This window comes from Dicentrarchus labrax, unplaced genomic scaffold, assembly GCF_905237075.1.
Source record: "Dicentrarchus labrax unplaced genomic scaffold, dlabrax2021, whole genome shotgun sequence".
NCBI lineage: Eukaryota > Metazoa > Chordata > Actinopteri > Moronidae > Dicentrarchus > Dicentrarchus labrax.
Genome location: NW_026136712.1, coordinates 7,625,595 through 7,650,337, shown reverse-complemented (window position 1 = coordinate 7,650,337; position 24,743 = coordinate 7,625,595). Strand labels below are relative to the sequence as shown.

Genomic DNA, 24,743 nt, shown 5'->3' with positions numbered 1-24,743 from the left:
AACACTTTAACTGACGTCAGCGGAACCAACGAAGAAGAAACCGGGGCGGCATGACGTCACGTGGTTTAGCAACCGGCGCGCTGTACGGAAGAGCGGAGTTTGTTCGCTGTTATTTTTTACTGGAAATTACTCTTTGTGGTAAGGCTAAGTGCTTCAGTTGGAGCTGTATGGCGGATGCGTTTGCCGAGAAACACGAGAGTACACTTTTTAAAGTCCGTAGTGACCGTTACATCACTTTTAGTCGAGCTAAGTTAGCTTAGTGGTCTCAACGCTTCTCATGTTGCGTACTTCTCACCAGCTAGCACCGGCGAAGCTAAAGCTACTCTGACTTGTTTTAGTTCTTCCACTGATGTTAGAAAATGAGCTGTTTGTAGTGTATCAGCTGTCACTTGAAATCATTTGATCGATTTCGTGTATATATTCGTGATCTAAATGTCATTTTGATCATTCATATGCAGAAGAATGTATTAAAATCTGATCCTGTCTTTGTTGTCTAACTTCTGGGTGTTTCCATAGAGTCATTATGGCCTCAGATGACATCGCTCAGCTGGCTGATGCTCTTTCAAAGACCCACGTCGGGGATGGAGAGTTGAGCTACAAAGGCCTGGGACTGAAGCTGGACAACGCAGCATCAGGTCAGATGCTGTATTGCTGACATCAGATGGCTGGTCTCTGTTTTCTCTTCAGACCTGACAACCTGTTCTCTGTGCTTTCAGTGGAGGAGCTGGTCCGTGAGATTGAGCAGTACCAGGGTCTGAGAGCTTTGCGCCTGGAGGGCAACACTGTCGGAGTGGACGCAGCACGGGCCATCGCCAAGGCTCTTGAGAGCAAAGACCTGCTTCAGGTACTGCTCAGTTCATAGTTTACATCCACAGTGAACAGACATAGGCCAGACAACAGTTTGTCTCTTCAAGTAGCCTATGATCAGTGAAAGTCTTGCCAGCATTGGTCCTAATTGGTGGGAAGGTTTGAAACTCTTTGTGTCTTTCAGAGATGCTATTGGAGCGACATGTTCACCGGAAGGTTGCGCTCTGAAATCCCAACAGCACTGGTGAGAATTGCATCCTCTGATTTATGTAATTCATCGGCCTTGTGATGAATCAGATGTGAAGCAGGCAGACATGCTTCACGTGTTCTCTCTCTGTGCTGTCATCAGAGGTCTCTGGGCAGTGCATTAATGAGTGCAGGGGCCAGGCTGACTGAGCTGGACCTGAGCGATAACGCCTTCGGGCCAGACGGTGTAAAGGGAATCGAGCAGCTGCTGAAGAGCCCTTCCTGTCACACCTTGAGGGAGCTGAAGCTCAACAACTGCGGCATGGGGATCGGAGGAGGAAAGGTGAGCTTACAGACAACAATGCCGGATGCCCTTATGTGTTTTGTCCCATTGTCCCTGTGTTATAAACATGCAAATGATAATTTTCTCTTATACCCAAACAGTCCAAAATAAAAAAAGAAGGAAGTTATCCAAATATACAGTGAACCAATGCGGAAAATGTTCCACAGAGGGGAGGTTTTAAGACATCAGTGCAGACTGTAACAGTGCTGTATGGTTTGTGTAGATCCTGGCCGAAGCTCTGATTGAGTGCCACAGACAGTCATCAGCGCACGGAGCTCCACTCAAACTGAGAGTGTTCATCGCAGGGAGGAACCGCTTGGAGAATGAAGGAGCCCGCGCCCTGGCCAAGGCCTTTCAGGTACAAAGCACTCGCTCCCAAATTGATTGACACGTTGTTTAATACATATAGTAACACTAGCCTACAAAATCAAGTTTTCTTTTTCTGATACTGTTAAATCTTCATTAATATTTGTAAACGCAGGAGTAATTGCAATTAAAAAAATATTTTTTCATTTCTTTTGTAACTCAGCCAGTCAACCCTCAACTCCTCTCTGTTTTTCCATTTAAGCTGATGGGCAGCCTGGAAGAAGTCCACATGCCCCAGAACGGTATCAACTACGCAGGCGTGATGGCGTTAGCGTCAGCCATGCGCCACAACCCAGAGCTCCGCGTCCTCAACTTCAACGACAACACCTTCACCAAGAAGGGAACGCTGGCCATGGCTCAGGTAAGGCCTGTTCTCTATAAGCAGAAGAGATACGCAGCCACTGAATTTTAGGACAAACCCCTTTCTGTACACTGTGTTCTCCTGTCGGCTGTGCAGGCTTTGAGGCACTTGAGGAACGTACAGGTGATCAATTTTGGCGACTGCCTGGTCCGCTCTGAAGGAGCCATCGCCCTTGCTGCAGTCGTGAGAGAGGGGCTTCCAATCCTCAAGGTCAGTCCACCATTGAACTTCAACTTTTTCGTGTCTATCTGTGACTCCTCCGTCAACAGCCTGATTACAGTGCTCTGCTATGTTTCTTGTCTTCAGGAGCTCAATCTGTCATTTGGTGAGATCACAGAGGCAGCAGCACTAGTGGTGGCTCAGGCTGTCACAGCTAACCCTCACATGGAGAAAGTGGATTTGAATGGTACGTACACTGACTGCTGATCACTGCAGAAGCAGCAGCTGTGTGAAGAGTTCCTGTGGCCGAGAAAAAACCTAGAAAAGTTATGGAATTAGAAAATTTTTATTCAAAGTATAGAAACGTTCTATTAAATGTTGTGAAAATGGAGATGAACAGATGACAAAGGGACTCTTGTATGTGTCTTTAACAGGTAACTGTCTAGGAGAGGAGGGATGTGAGGCTTTGAGAGAAGTTATGGAGAACATGGACAAAGGAGACATGCTGGCATCACTCAGGTAATGTGTGTGTGTGTGTTTTAGAGGGTGTATTTGTGTAATTTGTCACATAATCAGATGAATCCTTCCTGGAACACGGATTTGTGTTCAGCTTTAACAGTACGGATGAAATTTACAGAGAAAAAAAATTATGTTCCTTTGACTTAACCACAGTGATGATGAGGGAGAACCTGATGAGGAGGATGATGATGATGATCATGAAGATGATGAAGAAGAAGAAGAAGATGATGATGATGATGCCAGTGATGACTGTAATGAAGACAATGAGGAGGACAGTGACATTGTGAAGGAAAATGGAATAACAAGTAAAGAAGGCAGTCCTGAAAAACCTCAGAGCCCAGTAAGATGACACAACATACATGTTTTTCTATTTCAGTATTTACCACAGAACCACACCCAGATCCACTTCAGGTTATTATTCTTCTGCTGTTATAAATGCCATGGGGTAAAATATCAGGATATCTGCTGTGTTCCTGATTTAGACTTTGTGTCCTCCCTCAGGTAGAGATCGTGTCTTTCCTCAGCTGTCCCTCTGCAGAGAAGCTCCTTCAGCTGGGAGAGATGAGAACAAACCTGCAGCAACAGGTAGGGATTTAAAATAAGGGAATAATTAATATGTAACTGTGGGTTAGGTGTACCAACTGATTTTTGTTTTGCACAGAATGGATATAACCTGTTAATAAACTCTTCTTCTTCTCACCAGGTGGCTGCATCTGACCCACACAAGGGAGCAGATGTCCTTCTGAAAATTGCTTCTTTGTACAGTGAGGAACCAGAGACCAAGACAGCTGTCCTTGAAACGATTGGTGAGTAACATGCTGCGACTACTGAAAACAAACTCAAAACTTAAATACTTTTCTTCATCATAATCCTTTATTTACAGAGTGATATCGTTGGTATGAGACTTGTCCCTGATGTCTCATTTAAATAACATCTAACACTGTTTCCCACCACAGACGCTGTCTTAAAGAAGCTCCTCTCTGCTTCAGCCCTCCAATCACACTGCTTCCTCTCCACGCTGCTGGTCATGATGGGACTCCTCAAGGTACAAAACTTTAAAAGTACCCTAACCGTGAATTTGGACACCAGGACTTAATTTTTATGATGTGAAAGACTCAAACCACAAAGTTCTACACATATTAAAAAGGATGAAAGGGAGCTGATAAGAATGCAAGTACAAGTTTTTATGGACAACTCTCTGTCCAGTACAGTTTTGTCAGTGCATCAGAGCGCCATGATGGCTCTCTCCAAGGTTCTGAATCTGAAGCTGACAGAATCCTCTTCCATTATGGACACTTTGTCTACAAGCGTTTCCTTGGATATTTAAACTCTGTTCTTTAGTCCTAGTTCAGACAATATTTGTGATTTGTGAAAAGGCTTTTACTTAAGAGTCCCTCTACTGTTAAGTCTCACATACTGCTGTTTGTTTTCTTCACACACGTCTCATTATATCATCTGGAATAGTTAAATAGAAAAACAGCCGATCCATTCAATCTGCTTTTCTGCAGGGCACCCGTTGTCCTCGCTTGCTTTTCTTTCCTTTCCGTCAGTTTGATATGCAATTGTATAACTAATTAAATTCATATTTTTGTACTTTTCTCTCCTGTCTTTCAGGGAGAGGGGAAGATGAAAAAGGTGCCACTGGTCCCAGGTCAGCTGCTGTGTTTGGAACACGCTGTCCAGCAGGATTACTTTTCCCAGCAACATGCCTCGCTGCTTCACACCTTCATTTCCAAGTACGATCATCTTTTATCCAGACAAGTTTGGTTTACTTGTCAGTCAATATGAATAAAAGCCAAAATGTAGTGTGGGACAGTTTGTAACCTGTTGGGGGGAAAAAAAATTATTCTTTCTTTGAATCTGCAGGAACAATGAAGCTCTAAAGTCCTGCGGCAGTGCTGGAGAGAGGCTGAGGGATGCTCTGGAGAAGAAGTGTCACGACCAGCACTGATCACAGCGATCACCCACTGCCGGTACCATCACTGAGACACAGACACACACTGTACTGACATTCATCTCTTCACCGACAGGGACGCTTCACACTTGAACAAGGGACCTTGACAACCACTTAACATATCTCCACTCCTGATTTGTATATTTTATGAAGGCACGACAAAGACTGTCCAGAATCTCTTAATTTTTATTTTTCTACTTATGCTTGTGACTTATATTTTTATAGAAAATAGTGATACAAATAACAAAAAATATAGAAATGCACATCAGTTAACCCTTGGGTTCATGGGTTATAAAATTAAGCCGATTGTAACCAGGAGTGGAGCTAACGTAGACGATGTCAGTCTGGCACATTTTGCAGCATATTGCTTTGCATTTAGTTCTAGTACTGTTAAAAACAACAAAACAATGCATTTGACCGTGTCCTTACACCGCTGTGGAAGTGCCCGCATTAACAGATTAGGGTTATTTCCAAGTCTTAATAAATTTTGAGTATCTGCCAGTGTTCACAGCTACAGATTTGCTGTATTTTTACCAAACAAAACCTAGAAATACAATCTATAAATCATAATAAATTGGTCCAAAAGATCAGACTATATTGTTCCGTTTTACTGATGGGATGCATTACAGGCTTGCTTATTGCTCAATTGAAAAATTCTGTGGTGCGTGCAAAGAAAACACGCTTTTAGGACAGTCTGTCTAATCACAATCTGTTCATAAAGTCCACTCAAGTCAGAGTGCTGTGTGCATCAGACTGTGAGCAGGAATGGGCCGCATGCAGGAGCACCATAAACACACACCCCCATGAGCTTGAATACATTGTGTGTTTGTGTGTGCGTGCGTGCGTGCGCCTGTGTGCATGCGTGTGTGCATGTGTGTGTGCATGCGTATCGCCCGGCACTGAGCACAGTCATAACACTGCACAGCTCAGGGGACCACAATCACTTCTACCTGATGTTTCTTTTTTCTATCCATACTGTCTTATTGGGAGAAAATGTGCTCTTATATGACTTGTGTTGCACAAGTTCAGCTGCTGTGTGTTACCTCATATAGCCATTTATGTGTTGGTGATGTGATGGAGCATTTAAGGGAAATGGGATGAGAATGGAATACACATTAATGGCATTTAGTTGCTTAGACCGTGTGGACTGCATTTAAATTGTTGTTGATTTGTACTGAAAGCCCTGTCAGAAATATAACTGATCTAACAAGCCTGACTCTTTGTGTGTGTGATTTTCAAATTAAAAAGCAGACAGCTCTTTGTACATTAGTCTATATCAGTGAATATTGTGGATAATGGATTTTTTAAGCTGTAAGCAAAATAAGAAAGCTGAAATGACTCTTCCAACTTCAGTGGAGATTGAACAAGTGAGTGAGCAGTGAGGTGAAAAGACTTGATTTCTCATTTTGAAGCGAACTATTCCTCTAACAGGCTCAGCGGAGCCGTGTGCAGACTGTAAAGGTAGGGGGTGGAGGTGTGTGTCGGGTAGGGGGAGTGTCGGTGAATGAAGGGATAAACGGAGTTTGTTTTGGATGGGGGACAGCCGGGGGAAGAGTAGCAGAGGGAGCAGAGACCGTGAGAGAGTCAGCGGCCAGTGAACGACCAGCAGCTGGACGGAACCACGACGAAACCACGGTGAGTGCGTAAAATGGACACCTATACCCACTGTAAACGGTCAGATGTTAGGGTTTCAAACACTTACGTTTATTTATTCGAGTGATTGTAATGGTGAGAGATGAACTATTGAACGCATTAAATGAAAAATTGTAAGTTTAATACCCAAATTGCTTAATTATCCAAACAAGTGGACAGGTTTTGTTTTAATTTGCGCGTTTTAGGGTCGAAAAGAAAAATGTTATCCAGTAGTTTTCCAACTTAGATTATATTGCAGGTTTTTGTCATCCCCAAAACTTGAATCATCCGTGTTTACGCACAGGACAACATTAACATCATGTTGAAAATGTGAAAGAATATTGTAAGGTGAGTTCTGGTTAAAAAAAAAAAAAAAAAAGCATTCAGAGCCGATTGAGAGTAGCTTTCTCACTGTCTCTGGCCAGGGGACACATTTTTCAGGGGGAAACGCAGTTTGGCACAACACCGGCAGGGAAAGACACTGTGCGTCTTTGTGCGCGGCCGGCGCGGCAGCTCCTCTGCGGTCAGCACTGTTGATCCCGGGGGGGACGCGGACAAACAGTCCGACCAGAGGAAATTCCTCCGTCTCTAGTTTCTTGGCCCCTCTCTACTCAGGGGGTCTTTGGGACAAAACGTGGTATGACGCTAAATGATAAAGACTTTTTCATTACTGTGTAGTCAGCTTGACGTCCGCCAAGTTCAAATGTACATAAATAAAACAAACTGAATGTACACAGTCAATGGTCACTGTCAGGTCCATGTCTGACAGGGTTTGGTGCAGCAGTTTTTTTTACAGAAAGGTTTAAGCATGGCACCATTTCACCGTGTCAACAAGTTGAAACTCCAAATTTCAGAGTGTGGAGCTATGAAGCTTTTCATGTCCATTCCTGCGGATCAAGATTGTTGATCCGACATGGGAATGTGGTTTTAAGGCATTCCAGAAGACTAGGGCAGCCCAATCCGACCAAAATGACACTAATCCCCAAAAGTACAGAATGATGGAGATGTATTTCGTCAATTTGAGGTTTAGTAAGGAAATATAAAACAATGTGACACACATCTTTCTCCAGAACAGTTGATTTAAAAACGTTCATGCTGTGATAACTGTATAGAATATAGAGATACCCTTTCATATACTACTGAACCTAGATTCACCAGACAATATGCTCCATCACAGGGACTGTATCTGAAAGTTGGACCCTGAGTTATCCACTTTACATTTTTATTTTACCTGCACAGGTTCACATTCTCCCTGCTGTAAACAGTTATATACAGTGGTGGAAGAATGACTAGTACTACTACTTGAGTTAAAGTACCAATAACACAATCTTAATTACAAGTTCCTACATTTAAAATCCTACTTAAGTCAAGTATTTTTAACTAAATGTACTTTAAGTAACAAAAGTAAAACAACACATTCTGCAGAAATGTCCCCAACTGTATATAGGACTTTTATTAAATTGTGATTACTATTGAATTAATGTTTAAGTAGCATTTTCCTACTAGACACAGATCAGTCCAGTGGTTCCCAACTTTGACCCCCTCCAAAAGCATCACAAGAGAAATATGACGGGTTATGAGACAGCTATGCATTGTACTTTTGCAAGGACATTTTGAAGATCTAACAAGTTTTTACAATCACATAATTAATAATTAGGTTAGTTAAAAAAAGGCATTTAATGCTGAAACAGTTGATTTAACAAACCACATAGGGTCATAGATGTGAAACAGTTCAGCAGTCTGCAGAGAGCAGAAGAGTGAATGATGAATGATGTTGATTCAGTGTTTCCTCTGTAGACACTGCCATGGCCAAGTAAGTTAACTGTGAGTGAATGAATGAACAGGTAAGTGGTGGATCTATTAGAGTACCTCACCTTACACCTTTGGGTGTTAATGGAAAAATAAACACATTTATTTACTGGCCAAGAGGAGCCTCAGACTAATCATGAATTACTAGCACATACAATAGTGTGAAGTAAATGCTGCTCTTTCCGTCTTAGATGTACTCCCAGCTCTGTCCATACATCCTCTGGGTCCTGCTGCTCCTCGGCATCCCTGCTGCACACATGGCAAAATGTCCAGAGGAGTGCGTCTGCGACCAGATCCAGCTCACTGTGACCTGCGTCAACAAGAACCTGACCCAGGTTCCTCCCACTGTAGACGAGGTCTCTTATTCACACATGTATACCAACATTTCTATTATTTAGTGCCCATTTTTGATCATCAAATAAGTTCTGTTTTCTTTATAGATCACAGTGAAATTAGACCTCAGAGGTAACGACATTCAGGAACTTCCCACCGGGGCTTTCAAACACACCCCGTACCTGACTCACCTGTCGATGCAGCGCTGTAACATCCGCAGGGTGAAGGAGGGGGCTTTCCGCGGCCTCGGCCGTCTGGTCTTCCTCAACCTGGCCAACAACAACATTGAGATCCTCTACCAGGTCACCACACACCCACACACACAGAGATCCAGTTCTCACAGGCATCATTTATCCCATCACCACTTTTAATGTTTTCAACTAGAATTCTAGCAGAGTAAAAACCTTTCCTTTGTGTTTTGTGAGTCCAGGAGTCATTCGACGGCCTGTCCTCACTGAAGCAGCTTATGATCGACCGCAACCGTGTGGAAGAGATCCAGCCTGGAGCTTTCTCTCAGCTCGGCTTCCTCAACCTGCTCTCCCTTACACACAACCAGCTGGTCTACATCCCCAACATGGCCTTCCAGGTACACACAAACAACAACATACACAAAGTACCTCACAATGGCAAACTGAGAGGAAGGTTTAAAGAAATGCAGCTCCAACCTCTTCTCCTTGCAGGGCTTGCAGAACATCAAATGGCTCCGTCTTAGTCACAACTCTCTGAACTACCTGGACACAGAGGCCTTCGCTGGTCTGTTCACGCTCACCCGTCTTAGTCTGGACCACAATGAGCTGCAGTTCTTCCCCTCTGAGACCATGACCAGGTAGAATACTTGACATAGGACACTATCCAGGAACTCTCATGTGTACTTAGGCACAGTGATGCTTTGAGCTAAATGCTACCATCAATGTTAATATGCTCACAATGACAACCCTAACATACTAATGTTTAGAGGGTCATGTTTACCATGTTCACTGTCTTAGTTGGTTACTTCTGCAGGTATTAGGTCATGAGCCAAAGTACTGGATGAATTAAATTTCTGATTTTAAACTGGCACTAGATTAAAAGGGTATCACCAAATTTATTAGGATTAATCCAGTAGGGGGAATAAATACATCTACTAGATTTCATGTCGATCCATCCGATAGTTGTTGAGCTATTTCATACAAAACTACAAATGTAAGCCTCACGGTGGCGCTAGAGGGAAAGACAGGGTACGGAAGTCAGTAGGATCCTCTAGCACAGTAGTGTATTGCTGCGAAGCCAGAAGGAAAACAGATAATTATATATATATTATGGCAAGAAACATTTCATGTTATAACATAACTTATTGTTACAAGAAAACATCTCACCTTACAATGTGTTAACTTGTACTCTGGTATTATTATAACTAGGGATGTCCCAATCAAGGTTTTTTAGCCCCCAGTTTTTTTTTTTTTTTTTTTTTTTAAATACAGCGCGTAGTGTACACTTCAAGTACATTAAAGTTATCTTCACACCTGACAACTGAATTTCCATCTTAATTTCCTACACTTCTCCCTCTCGGTATCCAGACTGCCAGAGGTGACCCGTCTCGATCTGAGCTACAACCCAATGACTTACCTTGGAGAAGAGGTGGTGTCCATGGCCAAACTGACCCACCTCTTCCTGGACCACATGTCCCTGCAGGACCTATCTAACACAGCAGTATCAAAATCCCCCAGCCTCATCCACCTGGACATCAGCTACAACCAGCTGCGTGTCATCCAGCCCTTCTCTGAAGGTTCACCCAATCTGGCACGCGTCAACCTGGCTGGGAACCCCATCTACTGCAACTGCTACCTACGTCCGCTCAGGTACAGCACATCTTTGTGGGTTTTAAACCAACGGCTGTCATCTATCTAGGGCATGGTGCTTTAACTCGGTCAACTGAAAGGTACTAATCCCTAATCTCTTTTTGACCACACTGCAGGGAATGGGCGATCCGTGGCAAGGTGAAGCTGATGGGAACATGTGGAGGACCGGCCCATCTGTCAGGAGAGAACCTGGAGGCCGTTTACCCCCCTGAGCTGCGTTGTCAGAGCCAGGAGGCCATGCTGAAGGCAGAGTTCGAGGAGGCAACCAGGATCACGCCACCGCCCACTGTAGAGCCAGAGAACAAGGTCAAGTGTCCTGCCAACTGTATCTGCGAGGTGAGTGGATTCCAGAGGAGTTTTCTGATTTACTTTTACTACTGATACATATTTCTTGTCTACTTACACTTCTGTTAGTTGTTTACCAGAATGACTTATAATTAATAATAACATCTTATATCTGGTTTGTTTAATCCTGTACCAGCGACTGAAGCAATAACAAAACCTGAATGGCTTGATTGCCAACAAGAAAAGAATGCAGCCTATAAACATAAGAGTGGTCTCAGTTTACTCATTTCATTTCTGCTACCAAACACCATTGTAGCCAATGGAAATACCAGAACATAATGTCATGTCAAATACTATTTACTGTTAACCTATTCATAGATATAAAATTCAAGTTTCACGGTAGGTTTTCCTTCAACAGCAGAATTTAGAAGTGACTGTGAACTAATAAGAGATATGATGGTTTACTATATTTATCATACAGGTTTGTCCTGAAGCTAAAAAGACAAACTCTTGAAAGGAAAAAAAAAAAACAATCTTACAACTTACAAACAAAAAGTTTTAATTTAAAACCAAAACACATCCACGTGGAAAAGTTGTAGTCTTGCTTTAGGTTATATTTTGGGTCAGTTTCCTGCTACGTCCTCGTATAACAGATTCTACTACCACTACCTAATATTTGTCCTGCTTTTTAAAAGGTTGGCCAAAAGGTTATTTAAGTCTTTGTCCTCCCCGTCTTCAGGCTGAGACACACCACTCCTCGTGTGAGAACCGCGGTCACACCAAAGTTCCTCGGGGTTTCTCTCCCACCACGCGTCTCCTTGACCTGCGTGGCAACCACTTCCACTACATCCCTGGCAACAGCTTCCCTGGTGTTGCCCAGGTGGTGTCCTTACATCTGCAGCGCTGCAAGATCGTGGAGGTAGAGGGAGGGGCTTTCAGTGGAATGAAGGGGCTGATCTACTTGTACCTGTCGGAGAATGACCTCTCTTCCCTCAGCCCCGATGCCTTTAAAGGTCTTTTAAATGCAGTTTAAGTTAAATTGGTAGAAAATTCCTTTATTCTGACTTGTGTCTTAATACTCAAAGTCTACAATCTAAATCCACAGGCCTCCCTCAGCTGACTTACCTCCACCTGGAGAAGAACCGCCTCACCGGTTTCCCCAAAGGAGCCTTCAAACTGGTGCCCAGCCTGCTGGCGCTTCACTTGGAGAACAACGCTATCACCAAGCTGGAGCCGGACACCTTGACCGGAGCCTCAGGCCTCAGAGCCCTCTATCTCACCGGTAATGCCATTGATCACATGTCACCCAGGGCTCTGCACCAGGCCAGTGACCTTGATACGCTCCATTTGGGAGGAAACAAGCTGGACGAGGTGCCCACTGAAGCACTGAGCAAGGCGGGAAACCTCAGAGACCTGAGGCTGACTGGGAATCCCATTCGGTGGGTGGGGCCAAATGCCTTTCTACCACTGGAGAGGTCCCTGAAGGAGCTGTATCTGAATAACATGGGACTGGAGAAGGTGAGCAACACCTACCAACAGTTCTTATTTCTCAGACCTGCTACATGCTACAGTAGTCGCTTTAGGATTTAACACAAATAATTAGGTTATTTAACAATTTCCTGATGTGATATCTCCCACTAGATGTCGCAGAACTCCCTGGCAGGACTGGGTCCAGGGTTGAGGAGTCTTTTCCTGGAAGGCAACCAGCTGGAGGAGTTGCCTAACTTCCACCCCCTCACTTCTTTGGAGGTCATCAACCTGGCCAACAACCCTCTGATGTGTGACTGTCCTCTGCTGCCACTACGCTTGTAAGACAATAACAGCACGAGTGCAGAAATGATTGTGGTTTGAGGCTTTTTAGCTCCTTAAAGCAGGAAAAAGCTTGTTTTGTGTCTAAAACTGGGCTGATTATTTACAAATTTAGCAACTAGTAACACTAGTTACTCATCTGAAAAGGGTTAACTTAATGTTTCTCTTTATTTAGGTGGATTGAGAAAGTAAACCTGAAGGTACGAGCCACTTGTGCCAATCCCCCTGAGCTCAAGGGTCGCAGGGTCAAGGACGTCCACATCTTCAAAGCCTGTCCTGGGGGCGAGAGCCTCCCCTCCGCCCCAACAGTCACCCCAAAGCCCGCCAAGGCCCCCAAAGCCACCAAACCCAAACCAATGCACCTCAACAGCCTTCGGCAAGTCAAAATGCTCAAGGCCAAATCCAAACTTCGTAAAAGCCCCAACGCAAAACCGGCAGCATCCAAGAAAACCGCCAAGAGACGCAGCATGGCCTGAACCTGTTGCCTTTTGAACTGATGTTCTGAGACCACAGCAACTGTTGGAAGATTTCGTGGTTAAACCACGGAGTCAACTAAAACTGTAACCTCTGCTGACTTTGAAAGCTGTAGCTGCTGAGGCTGTTTCACATCTCCTGCCAGCCAGTTCCCCTCAGCCAGCTTTTTTGCAGTATTTCCTCTTTGCTGTCTAATCAATAGTGTTGAAAAAGGGCAAAAAGATTTTTTTCACATCATCCAGGAAACCTACACCGAACACAGATGCTCTCTGTCAGCGCAGCCCTGCTACGCATTCACAGCATTTGATACACATTCTCAGCCCGTCAAGTTCCTGAGCAGCACTGTTGAAGGAGGCAAATGAACTGAATGTTGTTAGCTTTAGTTATTTGCTCAAAAACTGATTTGGCCTTATGCTAGTAACCACTACATCACAACTGCAGAATGTACTGAATTCAGTGAATTTCAAGCCACATTTGTAGAGAGACTCTGAGACAACATTCAAATCAGAAAGTTTAGGAACAATATATATTTTTTTTATCAGTGATTTCATATTTACAAAGAGAAGACATCTAGGTATAAAACAGGAAAAAAATAAAACATTACAACAGAAACGTGTCTTCTATGTCAACCCAGAATGAACACTTATATTTACAGGTTTGATGTTAAGATTCAGAATGATAAGTCGTGTTAAACTCCAATAAAACAAAGTCATTGAAACCTTTCAATTCTGCATGAATATCATTGTGTAGTGGAGCTTACAGACACAAGAAAGTGAGGTAGGTTTGAAATTGGTTAAATTAATCCTTATGAACCATTTTCAGTCATAATTTAGAGGTACATCAAGTATCTAAAGTTATGACCCTTAAGATTTTCCTCCCCCATTTCTGCTCTGGATCCCAACTGCTTAAAAAAAGCCAGAAAAGAAAAGAAGCATGCATGTAATCCAGTGTGATTCCACTGAATTTTATCTCATTGATTCCACTGAATTTTATCTCATTGATATCAGTTTACTGTTCACTCTCCCACAGCTGTATCAGAGCTGGATTAAAGCATTGTTGCCAAATCAACCAAGACTGAAACCTTGAAGATCATAACTTTAAACACTAGAGAATAAAAGATGCACCTTTTTATTTTCTCTAAATAGCCCAGCCTGCTTTTGTTTGTATCGGTTTGTCTTTTTTGGTCAGTGGTTTTCCTTTAGTTTTTCTTTTCTTCGACACATTGGTATAGTTGTCCCCATCTTTTTGCTCATCCACCTTTTCTAGTGCTCTTTATTCTTTTAAGCAGACGTACTCGTCTTCGTATCGCTCTCTGAAATATTCTCCATGGCACTGTCGTCTCCTTGGCTCCCCTCCTCCACCTTTTGACTCATCTCTACATCACTGCCTTTTCTGTTTTCACTCTGCTCCATGCTACTTTCACCAGTAGAGCTCTCTTCCAATGATACCCTCTCATCACGTCTTCCTGCTGCAGTTTTACTCTTCCTCGTCTTGTCCTGTGCTACCGTTTCCAAGCTGCTCTGCTCTGGTGCTGGGTGTAGTCCTGACTTACTCTGCTCCCCGGCTCCCTCCTGTTTAATTATACCCAAAGAGACTGGTTGAGGGTTGTCTGGATGATCAATGGGGGTCTCCATCTCCACCTCCTCCACTTTCACCTGCACTGCAATGACTACAGAGACAGAATTAAGTCAGCAAATTGCCAAAACTGACTCACGAAAATAAGAATATGTCTGTTAATAAGTATGTTCGTATTAGTTTGCCCACTTACTCTCCTGCTCCTCTGGCTCAGTCTTGGGCTGCATGAGAGGCACTTTTGGAGGAAGACTTGGGCCTTCCAGCCTTGGAGGACTGTCATTGTCAGTGACCTCAGGCTGCTGACCCGCATCGTCTTTAGCCTGGTCCTGAGAAAGCCTCTTCTTTGCACCCCTCTTTTCTATACACAAAAAAACAAATAAGGTGAAAGAAACTGTTCTGTAACTGTCAGATGTAAGAAAAAGCTCAATTTGAAGGCAGAACTGTTTGAGGCAAGACTCCATGTGCATTTCTGAGTCAAGACTTACTCTTTTTCCCATATGCAAAGGGTTTGTATTTCTTGCTCTGTGCTGCCTGGGTTTCGATTAAATCAACTGAAAAACACAATGAAACACTTTTAGAGATGCTAGTTGCTCCTCTGTGACAGTGGTACACTACAGGGACAGTTTTCTGCCTCATTTGGTCTTTATTCTGGTTGAACTGTAATTTGGATTATTGGTGGAAATAAACTCTACAACACACTCGGGGGTATTGCTATTTGATGAGGTGTTTACCTTGTCCAGGAGGCGGCTGGAGCTGGTAGCCCACGAGCTCGCACCAGCCAACAGGGTAGATATCTGGGGACTGGTAGTCGATCCACTGGTCGAACTCATCATCCCAGCCGTCGAAGTGGATGAGCAGTAGGCGGCCCACGTAGCGCTTCACGGTGGCCACACACACCAGGCGCGGCTCCATCAAGTCCACTGCCTCCAGCTTCATGTTGGGAGAGAAGCTGTGACCCGTGTAGTCCTGAGGAGAGACAAACTGTGGGTTCATATGCCGTTTGATGTCTTCTCGTACGAAATTTCAAAAACAGAAGGACTGCAATTTGCAAATGGCAATAGTGACTAAGGAAAACAAACTGTTGGTGTGAGCACATTGATATGTTGCTAAATAGAGAGAGCAATTTCAAATGCTGCACTAGGTTTGGACTTCATGTCTTACAGTGTTAAACAGTTGAGCCGGTGCAGCTTTTGCTGTAGTCTCCTTCAAGTACTTTTCCCAGGTGAAGGTCTGAGGGTCATAACCTGTCAAGACAGACAAAGAAATCAGCAAGTATTTTCATTGATTGTATAGTGAAGGATACAGAATGCTAAAGCAAATTAGTACCAGCAGAAAGTGTGAGCTGAAGCTGAATGAATAGGCATGTTTATATTTACCTTGAGGAACCGTGAGAGGGATGTTGTTTGTTTTACAGAAGTGTACAGGAAGGATGGCATGAGATGAGGCGTGGTAACAAAACCAGTCAGAGCCGTTGTTTGATGTGGTTCCATCGATTCCGACCATCAGGTAGCCATCTAACAGCACCTGGGAGAAGTAGAGGGCAGCAGAGTTAAGGTCCAATTCAATAATTTTTTGACTGCTGCCAATGTATTATAAACACAATTGAAGCAGAGCAGTCTAGTCTGTCAGATGAGATTCAAACAAGGTTAGACAAACACAACACACAAAACCAAAACAACAGGAAGTAGCTGTCTTACCTTGTGTACAGTAGCCACACAGATATTTCCAAGGTTAAGAGGATCAATGGCCTCCAGCTTCATTCCTTCCTCAAAGAAACCTCCCGCCATGTAGACAAACCTGGGCTGCGGATCACACAGTGGTTGTCAAGAGTTGTGCTAAAGCAGCGTGAGTCTTTTGCTTTTTCATTTCCTTTTTGATTTTCCTTACCTTTTTAAAGAGCAGGAACGTACTGTCAGTGTTACCCTTCAACCCACTGCCAGCAGCTTCCACACTTTTTACTAGAATTGAAAAAATGAACATTTTTATTTCACATTTTGTTGCCATCTATTAAAGATGTTAAAAGCTTTACTTCCAGACAAGCATGGAATGTGTGTGATTGCTTTCAGTCAAAGGAAGAAACCACCGTATCCACCGGCCACGATACGATACCCGTCAAGGTGGATGGCAATGCAGACTTGACACTAGTGTGTTTGGCGGCCTGTCCCTCCTCGTGTAATTTCTTCTGCATGGCACACTATCAATCATATGTATGAGTAAAATAAATCCTCAGACCTACCAGGTGCTTTCATGGCATGGCCGACTTTGCTGGACCAGCCTATCGGGTGCAGGAGGGGACTCCATATGTGGCACCAGAAGTCAGAAGTGGAGTTTTCGGGGGCGTCGCTTTGGTCTGCGTACACCAGCCGCAGGCGCCCACCAATAATCGAGTCTATGATGGCCACGCGGGTCCGACTCACGTGTTTAGGGTCCACCACCTCCACACGCATTCCTATTCTGAAAGAGGTCCTCATGCTCTCTGCCAACTAGGAAGAGCACATAAGGAAATGTGGCCAAAGGCAAAGAGATGCTTTTTATGTGTTTAATTCATTCAGTAAAATTACACCATTCATTTAATTTTCTTTCATTATACTCTTGTATGTGTCTCTCTATTTGTGAGCCAAATCATTTTCAGTTACCATTTTTTTTACCTTCAGGTAGAAGTCAACAGGTAGTGTGTTGGCCCCCACCAGCTTCTTCATCAGATACTCTTTCCAATCTGGGATGTTCTGCTTCACATCTATGGACACACAATGTGTCAAATTAGAACATATCCTATCGCTAAAATATCTGATCAAGATATGTTTAAATTTATCCGTATCTGCAATATTAATCTTGATTCAATTCTAATGCTTCATTTAAAGTCTACTGAGCTCCACGTTTCTTAAGATCTTATCTTTACTATCCTAATACCATCAGGAAGCCCATGACCCATGGTCCTGCAGTTTTTTATTTGTTGTGTGAATCCTCACCTTGTGGTGGTACCAGCAGCTTGCTCGTCATGGCGCACCAACCAATCGGGTTCAGCTCTCCCGAAACCAGGCTGCACCAAAAATCGTGGCTGCTGTCGTGCTCAAAGCCTTCATATCTCAACAGGGCTTTGTATCCTGGAGATAAGAGGTGACAGGAAGGCAAATGTCACTATCAATTCAACTGCATTGGCAAAATGTCTAAAATATGAAGCCATTTCTTCTGATTATGGATTCACTTACTTTTGATTAAAATGACAATTATTTATTTATATCTAATATCAATACTATTGCCATTGTACAGTCTCTTTATTGTTGTCATTATGAGATTTAAATGGAAGGGTTTAGTGTGTCATGGGTGTCAAGTGCTGTTTCAGAGGCCCAAGCTGAGGAAAATTCTGGAGGCTGAACATTTGTAATTCAGTTAATTCATAAACTGAGTGTCTTTGGGTTTGGGGTTGTTGACAGGACAAAACAATACATTTGAAGAGGTTACCTAGGGCTCTGGGAAATTGAGATGAGCACTATTATTTTCTCACATTTTACATACCAAATGAGAATGTCCGTTCAAAACGTACAGAACAAGAAGCCTTGACAACTGCAGGCCACAAAAAAATGTCTATCCAGTCATCAGAGTATGAATCCTAATGTTTTGGCAGACTTCATGGCCTTTCTCTATCCCAACATTGGGACTACTACTTGGAAGGCTATAAGAACAAACATCAGTGCAGTGTCCGTCCTGACAACATTTTTATACAATGTAGTAATCACTGCAGCCTTTAGGGGACGCTAGACAGCTTCATGCCTTCAGTTTTTAGAGGTGATGTTTAAAACTGGCCACATTCATAATCATAAAACTGATGAGTCGATGATCCGTGGCCTGTTAAAACAAACACTGACACACAGATGTGCATACCTGCAACCTGGATGACTGTAGCAATCCAGTAGACTTTACTGGGCAGCACTGCATTTGTGTTCAGGACCTCCACCTTCATCCCTACGATGATATCATTCCACTGGGCACACAGGGGAACCTGCAGGTGGGAAGTCAGGTGTTTCCTGTGTGAGGTGTTTTATGTGCTCCACGTCCATATATTCAACAACACTCAGTTTATCTTCTAATGTTTAACTAATCTTCACTTTTTCACAATGTTCAATTAATTAATTCTTCATTAAGACAATATCATATTAAACTGTTGCCGTAGCTACTGACAAACATGCGTCACCTTACATTTGTGAGCTGTAGCAGTAGAAGTTATTCACGCTGTTTAAAAGGCTCTGTGTGTGCAAGTATAAACTTTTACATACGCTGGAATAATTGTCCCCACAACAATATTAGAGACAAATCCACAGACACATTTAGTGTCTCTGTGAAATACACCTGACAGGTTGGACTCACATGTCTGAAGCAGGACACTGATGCAGCCAGAGAGGTTTCCTTCTCCAGGTAGGCTCCCCACTCAAAACCTGCAGCAGATGCTACATAATGGAAAGAACAGAGAAATCTCACAGTTGAAGTGAGATTGTGTCCTAGAGAGTGTGTGTGTGTGTGTGTGTGTGTGTGTGTGTGTGTGTGTGTGTGTGTGTGTGTGTGTGTGTGTGTAAAATGTATTTCCTGGTGTATCTGTGTGTATTTTGTGCCCTCACCATCCAATCCTGTGGGGGCTGGAGGAGCTTTGTTCACCTTGTTCAACACTGTGGCTTTTTTTGACGGGGGCTTTCCCTGGAGAGAGAAACACAAAGAAAGATTGTGCAAAGTCATCTCATTGTCCTTGTTTCTGTGATCATGATGTCTTACCCTGTGTCTAGACCCAAAGCATATCAGACAAGGTTTTTTTTACTCACGATTCACGCAACAGATACACCCTCATTTTAGACTATGCACATCTCAGCTGCATCTCACTGCTGCTACTGAGACCTGAAGCCTTTGTTTGTCCATGGTAAATGCACCATTTACAGTTTATGTACAGATCAGTGTTATTAGTTATGATAACTTAGGATATCTATTTACTTGCATTATCCACACATTGATTGCACAATACAACACAGAAAAGCGTATAATGAGTGTACGTCGATTGTATTGTAAAATAAAACAAACTGCTGCTTTGTGTGATGCCAAAACACTTTATTTAATTTTTCTAGTGTTAGATTTATCACATTATCTGTGGATCCACAGGATACTACACAGAAAGCGCTGTGATAATAAACTGTGAATAAAAAATGGTTGGGTTTTGGTTAAGATTAAATAGTCAGCCATGCAAACATACAAATATCCCTCGAGTATGTGCATGGTGAGCCCACTTTAAAGGGACTTCCGCTCCTCGAGGTGCACTCCGTGATGGCGGGAGCGATTTTCGGGTCACGGGAGGAGGAGGAGGAGGAGGGAGGACGCGAGGAAGCTTAACTTTGGGTAACGAAAAGCTGCCACAGTCACCTGCTGACTTCTGGTGGTTGCGCAATACTCCTACCTGTGTCTTCACTGCCTGGCTGTCGCATTTCTGCGTCCTTCCCCTGCGGTGGACGGGTGTCTCTGTACCGCCGCTGTCAGAGCCTGTTGGACGGACGGTCGAGTCCGGGTTACCGGCGGTAAGACTGAAAACGGACGGTACAGCGTCGGGCTTTAGTTTGTTGGTCCGGCGAGTCACTAGCTTGTCCGACTCAAAGGCCTTCTCCTCTATGTAGTCTCCATCCAAGAAGTGATCGCTGCAGACTCTGGCATTGGGGCCCATGTGCGGGTTCTTTCTCTTCAGGGCCGCTATCCACTGCAGCAGCACTGTTCTCCGTTTCAGCGGCATTAAATGAAAATGGGTTGTCTTGTTCTTGGCTTTAACTCTGTAAAACTCGTTCTTACACCCAGGAGCGGCACAGTAGTGGCCCCCCTTGCCTCTTACACTTCTTTCCTGTGGCTCCTCGGCCTCCATCTTCCAGGGTCTCTGAAGTTTGTCTCAAGTCCGCCGAGCAAACCAACCCGGTGACGTCAACGGTCGTAGTATTTCAAGATGGCGGTGCCCGCGCCACGACGCACACGGGGCATTGTTTACTTTTTGTTGTATACCGTAATTGTTGGTTGGAGGTCAAATGCATTCAATAATCCGTTTTAACTTGGTTGACAGCTTCATTTCCACAGACAGAGAAGAGACGCACACAATAAATTACAACTATAGCTGCACATAATTACAACCAGCAAAAGAGTTAAATCAATAATAATAATAATAAATCAACTGATCAATTAATTGTTCGATCAGTGGACATGTCAGTAGCATAAGAAGCCCATCAAAATAGTCAGTATTTTTGCTTCCTTCATCTGTCCAACAGTCCTTATATATTTGAGAAGTCACATTCATTCAATCTTTACAACTTGGCTTAAGTGACTTAAACGATAAATAATTTAAAATAGCTGGCCTGAATTCATTTTATATCACTGACAAACGATGGGTTTTAATCTAGATTAATATTGCATCTTTCCCCCCATTGTTTAACAATATTCTATAATAAAAATGTACATTTCATGCCAAATACAGCAAATGCTTTTTTAAAATTTACAGTAATTGCTGTTTAAAATTGAAGGAATTCATCTTTTTTAGGTCCATTGTTGGTTGCTTTGTGGTCCAGTCTCAAAGTTATAATGGAGTAAAGTGCACTGTCATACTCTTTGTACCAACTCACCAGCTCATCCAGGTACATGACACAGGCGGTGGGGTCACCTGTCTCGGAGGTGTGCATGTGTTTGAACTGGGTGGGGACGGCGGTGGTCTTGAGGAGCCGGCCCCGGCGGGCCTGCTGGTTCGGGGTATGGTAGTAGTCGTCCGGCTGGAAGTGCTTCTGGCAGACGAACAGCTTGTTGATAACGTGGAGCGGAGTGTTTACATCCATGTTGAGCGCAAACAGCCATTGCCTCAGTCTCTCTGGGTCGACGAGTGGGAACCGATGAAAGGCGAGGCGCGGGCGTTTGGTGTTCGAGCAGGCGTCAACGCAGCACCTGTGAACCATTTGTTTGAACGTACCGAGGTCTCCGGTGAACCGAAGAGCGGAGAGAGACAGACAGAGAGAGTCAGACCCGCCCGCGGACAACCTCCCAGGTCAGTGCACTGATTTCAAGTCCAGCGCGGTCGTCTTCTTCTTCCTCCCCCTTTTTCTGCAATGACGACCGACGGCTTGTAGCGAAACACTGCCACCTTTTGTTCGTAATTATAAATGACGGAAATACAAATAATCAAATAAGTACATATACTGGAGGTGCAGCCATAAAAACATGGCGTCCTGGATTTGAATATTTCACTCAGTGTAAACACCTAAGGGGTAGGGTACACCTAAAATGTTTGAACCTCAACAATCACACAGAAACAGGTAGAACAGATTAGTAGCGCAGACGTTTTTGGCTGAATGTTTGTCATGTTCGACCACTGAAGCAACAATAATCACAAAAACCATAGAAATGGCTCAATCCTGGTGCTTTTCAGTACTGAAACAAGAAGTGGCAGCTCACATCACCTTGACAATATGTATTTCACATTGTTTTGCCTTCCTTCATCACTAAACATACTCCATTATTCTTTGTGCCCAAACCTAGTCTGAAAAATATGCTCTGCTGATTTTTGATTGTATGTAAATCTCAAGTCTCCAGTATCACAAAAAATATCAATATGATTATGATGAAAACAATTTTCTTGTATTGAAATTCTTATACTGTAGACTTGCTGATGTCTCACGTATTCCAAGATGGCAGTAAATAATTTCTACTTGACAGATGCAGAAGCTTTATAGGAGCCTTCACGGTCTACCCTCTGAGAGTAACAAGAACAAAACTGTCAGTAGTGCAAGTAGAAAAGAGGACAGTCAATGAGTTTGAAGAGAAGGGGCAGCCTTTGTCTCAAGAGGAAGGACACGAGTTGGGAAATAAACAACAGCTGGATGAAGACCTGTGAGGTGTCACATAAAGAACCTGGTCACTGCTTCTTCACAAGAGAATGAGGGTAATGTATCTGTCAGTGGTCTACAAGCAGTGGTGGAGGTTCAGCAGACAGAAAAGGGTGAAAAATCTACTTTCTTTCTGTTTAAGAAATTATTTAAGAAGCTACGCAACTGGAAAACAACACTAACTGTGGATATGAACGTTGTCACCTGTTACTAACTTAATGTCTGATACAGCATCAGCATGCACAGCCGACAGAACTTACTAAACCACAGACACAAAGGACATTTTGGCCAGAAAACCTCAACATGATACCTTATGTAAAAGTGTACAAACTTTTGGGAAGCATTTGGCTGGAATACAAAAGTCTGCTTGAAAACAAAGCAGCTGAAAGATTGTAAAATCATAACAACAAACACCATTATGTATGAAGGAAAAGTCTCACCCCAAATTGTTACATCTTGCCACATCCCTGCAAACAAATACACCAGTCAGTATTGTTGGTTTTGTTCTTACCTGCAGACGTGCCAGTATGGAGGACTTCTTGGAGTTGGAAGAATAGGAACGTGAACATGATATACTGCAGAAACGCTTGGTCTTTGAGAAGAAGGTGCTGGTAGTGCCTGTGGTGCCGCACATCTCACACACCACTGTAAAGGTAAATAAATACAGTTTACAGAAAACATCAGCTAACTTTAACAGTCAATGGATCTTATACAGATGTGTTTTTTATTGGTTCAAGTGCTTTGTGGAGAAGTTTCTATTACTCCTTTTGACTCTTTTAACAATGTTAAAATGGCATTTAAAAGGAACAGACAGAAAAGGGACATTTTGACTTTCAACCATAGTTTTCTTGTATCCTCGTTTGAAACTTACCTGGTCGTTCGTCTTTGTCCCTCAGCTTCACCGCTCCTCCCGTAGGATGTTCTTTGACTCCTCTTCTATCAGTATCTTTAAACTGAACGTGCGCCGTTTCATTATATTCTGCCTGTAATAAGAAAAAAACTGAATGGTAAACAGAAAGCATGAATGTGTCTCTGATTTTAGACTGTTTAAAGCTCTCACGGTGACAGAAACTCTGGCTTTCTCTATGCAGTGACCTTCCCACAATAACAACTACTCACACTTACTGCACGCTCTCTTGGTTCAGCTGTAATGCCCCGCCGTTGGATAGCAGGCAGGCACTTACTACAACCCACTCCACTGCAGGAGAAACAGTGCGGGCGGACGAACACAGTGGGTGCAGCTCCCGGCCTCAACTTCAGACTCCCTGTGGATGGTCTGGGCTCGAAGTACTCCTTGCCAAAATGCTCGCTGCAGAGGTGAGAATTGGGCGTGGCAACCCACTGGGTGCGCGTGCGCTGGACCTGCTTCTCCCATTTGCGAAACTCCTCAGGGTCCTTGGGGAATTTAAACAGTGTCACACCATCTTCAGCAGTCTTCCCACATCCATAGGCCACGCAGTGGTACGGCATCCTGTGTTCTGCTCACGACAGGACCCTCGGTGCCTCACAGTACAAAGCGGGATCTACAGCCAATGCATCCCACCCTGTTTTGAATTGTTCTATGAGCTCTGCAGAGGAAAGTGACGATTGTTTGTTACATCTAGGAGACAGTTTCATAATTTTACCACACAAAATACACATGTGTAACATTTACTGTTAGATCATACATATTTATAGACACCACAGATAAGAAAGCAGTTGTTGAGCAGGGGCAGAGACAGGCAGAGCTGTGTGAGTTTATATAATATCTATGCTGTTTCTTGGCCCAATATGTCTTCACTACTGCATTATAGTTAACTTACACAGTAATGTCTCATTGAAATAAAGATTAATAACAACTGAAGCAGGATTATATCAAGCCCACACACAGTTTAACAATCAAAACATGTAGCTTGTAGCTACAACAGATAATGAAACCATCATTTCTAGGCGATATAAACTCATACGAACCAGAACATTGAAACATTTGTTAAACGAATGAACAAAAAGTAGACAGGCACAAACATGCCAAAGAAATACTTTAAACTGAATGCTGCTGTTACACTCACTGTTATGAGCCAATTCACACAGATAACTGGTTTATAAGCGAGCTGGTCAAAACATAAACAAAAGTATGACTAGCTCACATGCTACATGCACGCTAACTGCTAACAGTGCTAATAGCCCGTTGGTCCAGTTGTGAAGCAGCGGTTACTTAAAGTGGCTACTTACAGAGGCTCACAGTATCTGGGCCTTCACTTAAGGGTTTCATATCACTGCAACACTATAGATGGAAGTTGTTCAACTACATCGGAGCACACCCGGCACCGTATTGTGGTCGCATACCTTGGACGTCACCGTCGTTATGCACGCACAAGGCATTATGGGAGTTGAAGTTTTAGCAGAATTGGAAGTTTTTCACTTAATCTCG

At 43.4% G+C, this 24,743-nt stretch overlaps 3 protein-coding genes and 1 long non-coding RNA gene across 7 annotated transcripts; 3 read left to right on the top strand and 1 right to left on the bottom strand.

Moving 5' to 3' along the window:
* Positions 1–48: 48 nt before the first annotated feature.
* rangap1b (Ran GTPase activating protein 1b) lies at positions 49–5,911 on the top strand. The gene is made up of 16 exons (XM_051417792.1): positions 49–138; positions 517–635; positions 717–844; positions 992–1,051; positions 1,157–1,336; positions 1,560–1,694; positions 1,905–2,063; positions 2,160–2,273; positions 2,370–2,469; positions 2,657–2,741; positions 2,895–3,081; positions 3,243–3,326; positions 3,445–3,547; positions 3,698–3,786; positions 4,356–4,477; positions 4,608–5,911. The coding sequence occupies exons 2-16, from the start codon at positions 524–526 to the stop codon at positions 4,690–4,692; spliced, it is 1,743 nt and encodes a 580-aa protein (XP_051273752.1). The 5' UTR covers positions 49–138; positions 517–523; the 3' UTR covers positions 4,693–5,911.
* An 89-nt stretch (positions 5,912–6,000) lies between these two features.
* chadlb (chondroadherin-like b) lies at positions 6,001–13,601 on the top strand. The gene is made up of 11 exons (XM_051417791.1): positions 6,001–6,330; positions 8,328–8,492; positions 8,577–8,771; positions 8,900–9,055; positions 9,150–9,295; positions 10,026–10,307; positions 10,424–10,643; positions 11,332–11,605; positions 11,698–12,110; positions 12,234–12,400; positions 12,577–13,601. Exons 2-11 carry the CDS (start codon positions 8,328–8,330, stop codon positions 12,875–12,877), a joined length of 2,319 nt encoding a protein of 772 aa, XP_051273751.1. The 5' UTR covers positions 6,001–6,330; the 3' UTR covers positions 12,878–13,601.
* On the bottom strand, positions 13,374–24,738 carry l3mbtl2 (L3MBTL histone methyl-lysine binding protein 2). 4 transcript variants are annotated; one of them, XM_051417787.1, is made up of 18 exons: positions 24,545–24,738; positions 23,453–23,901; positions 23,205–23,316; positions 22,845–22,978; positions 19,064–19,139; positions 18,816–18,895; positions 18,333–18,450; positions 17,420–17,554; positions 17,087–17,187; positions 16,687–16,933; positions 16,338–16,408; positions 16,148–16,252; positions 15,827–15,974; positions 15,612–15,694; positions 15,182–15,416; positions 14,936–15,001; positions 14,644–14,808; positions 13,374–14,544 (listed from the first exon to the last, which is right to left on the bottom strand). In XM_051417787.1, the coding sequence occupies exons 2-18, from the start codon at positions 23,801–23,803 to the stop codon at positions 14,156–14,158; spliced, it is 2,616 nt and encodes an 871-aa protein (XP_051273747.1). In that variant the 5' UTR covers positions 23,804–23,901; positions 24,545–24,738; the 3' UTR covers positions 13,374–14,155. The 4 variants fall into 4 exon arrangements, with proteins under 4 accessions (XP_051273747.1, XP_051273748.1, XP_051273749.1 ...); XM_051417788.1 differs by having other exon boundaries at positions 23,459–23,901; positions 24,545–24,737; XM_051417789.1 differs by having other exon boundaries at positions 17,099–17,187; positions 24,545–24,736.
* On the top strand, positions 21,410–23,523 carry LOC127373374 (uncharacterized). Its single transcript, XR_007886904.1, has 4 exons — positions 21,410–21,495; positions 22,164–22,389; positions 22,851–22,986; positions 23,425–23,523. It is a non-coding gene; the product is annotated as an uncharacterized LOC127373374 (long non-coding RNA).
* Positions 24,739–24,743: the final 5 nt, after the last annotated feature.

Coding starts and splice junctions, on each gene's coding strand:
- chadlb (XM_051417791.1), top strand. CDS start 8,328: ATGTACTCCCAGCTCTGTCCATACATCCTCTGGGTCCTGCTGCTCCTC. Junction 9,296..10,025: donor CCCTCTGAGACCATGACCAG/GTAGAATACTTG, acceptor CTCGGTATCCAG/ACTGCCAGAGGTGACCCGTC. Junction 10,644..11,331: donor CTGCCAACTGTATCTGCGAG/GTGAGTGGATTC, acceptor CCCCGTCTTCAG/GCTGAGACACACCACTCCTC.
- rangap1b (XM_051417792.1), top strand. CDS start 524: ATGGCCTCAGATGACATCGCTCAGCTGGCTGATGCTCTTTCAAAGACC. Junction 2,742..2,894: donor GACATGCTGGCATCACTCAG/GTAATGTGTGTG, acceptor ACTTAACCACAG/TGATGATGAGGGAGAACCTG. Junction 3,327..3,444: donor GAACAAACCTGCAGCAACAG/GTAGGGATTTAA, acceptor TCTTCTCACCAG/GTGGCTGCATCTGACCCACA.
- l3mbtl2 (XM_051417787.1), bottom strand. CDS start 23,803: ATGCCGTACCACTGCGTGGCCTATGGATGTGGGAAGACTGCTGAAGAT. Junction 16,409..16,686: donor CCATGCCATGAAAGCACCTG/GTAGGTCTGAGG, acceptor TTTCAATTCTAG/TAAAAAGTGTGGAAGCTGCT. Junction 14,809..14,935: donor CTTTGCATATGGGAAAAAGA/GTAAGTCTTGAC, acceptor TTTTGTGTATAG/AAAAGAGGGGTGCAAAGAAG.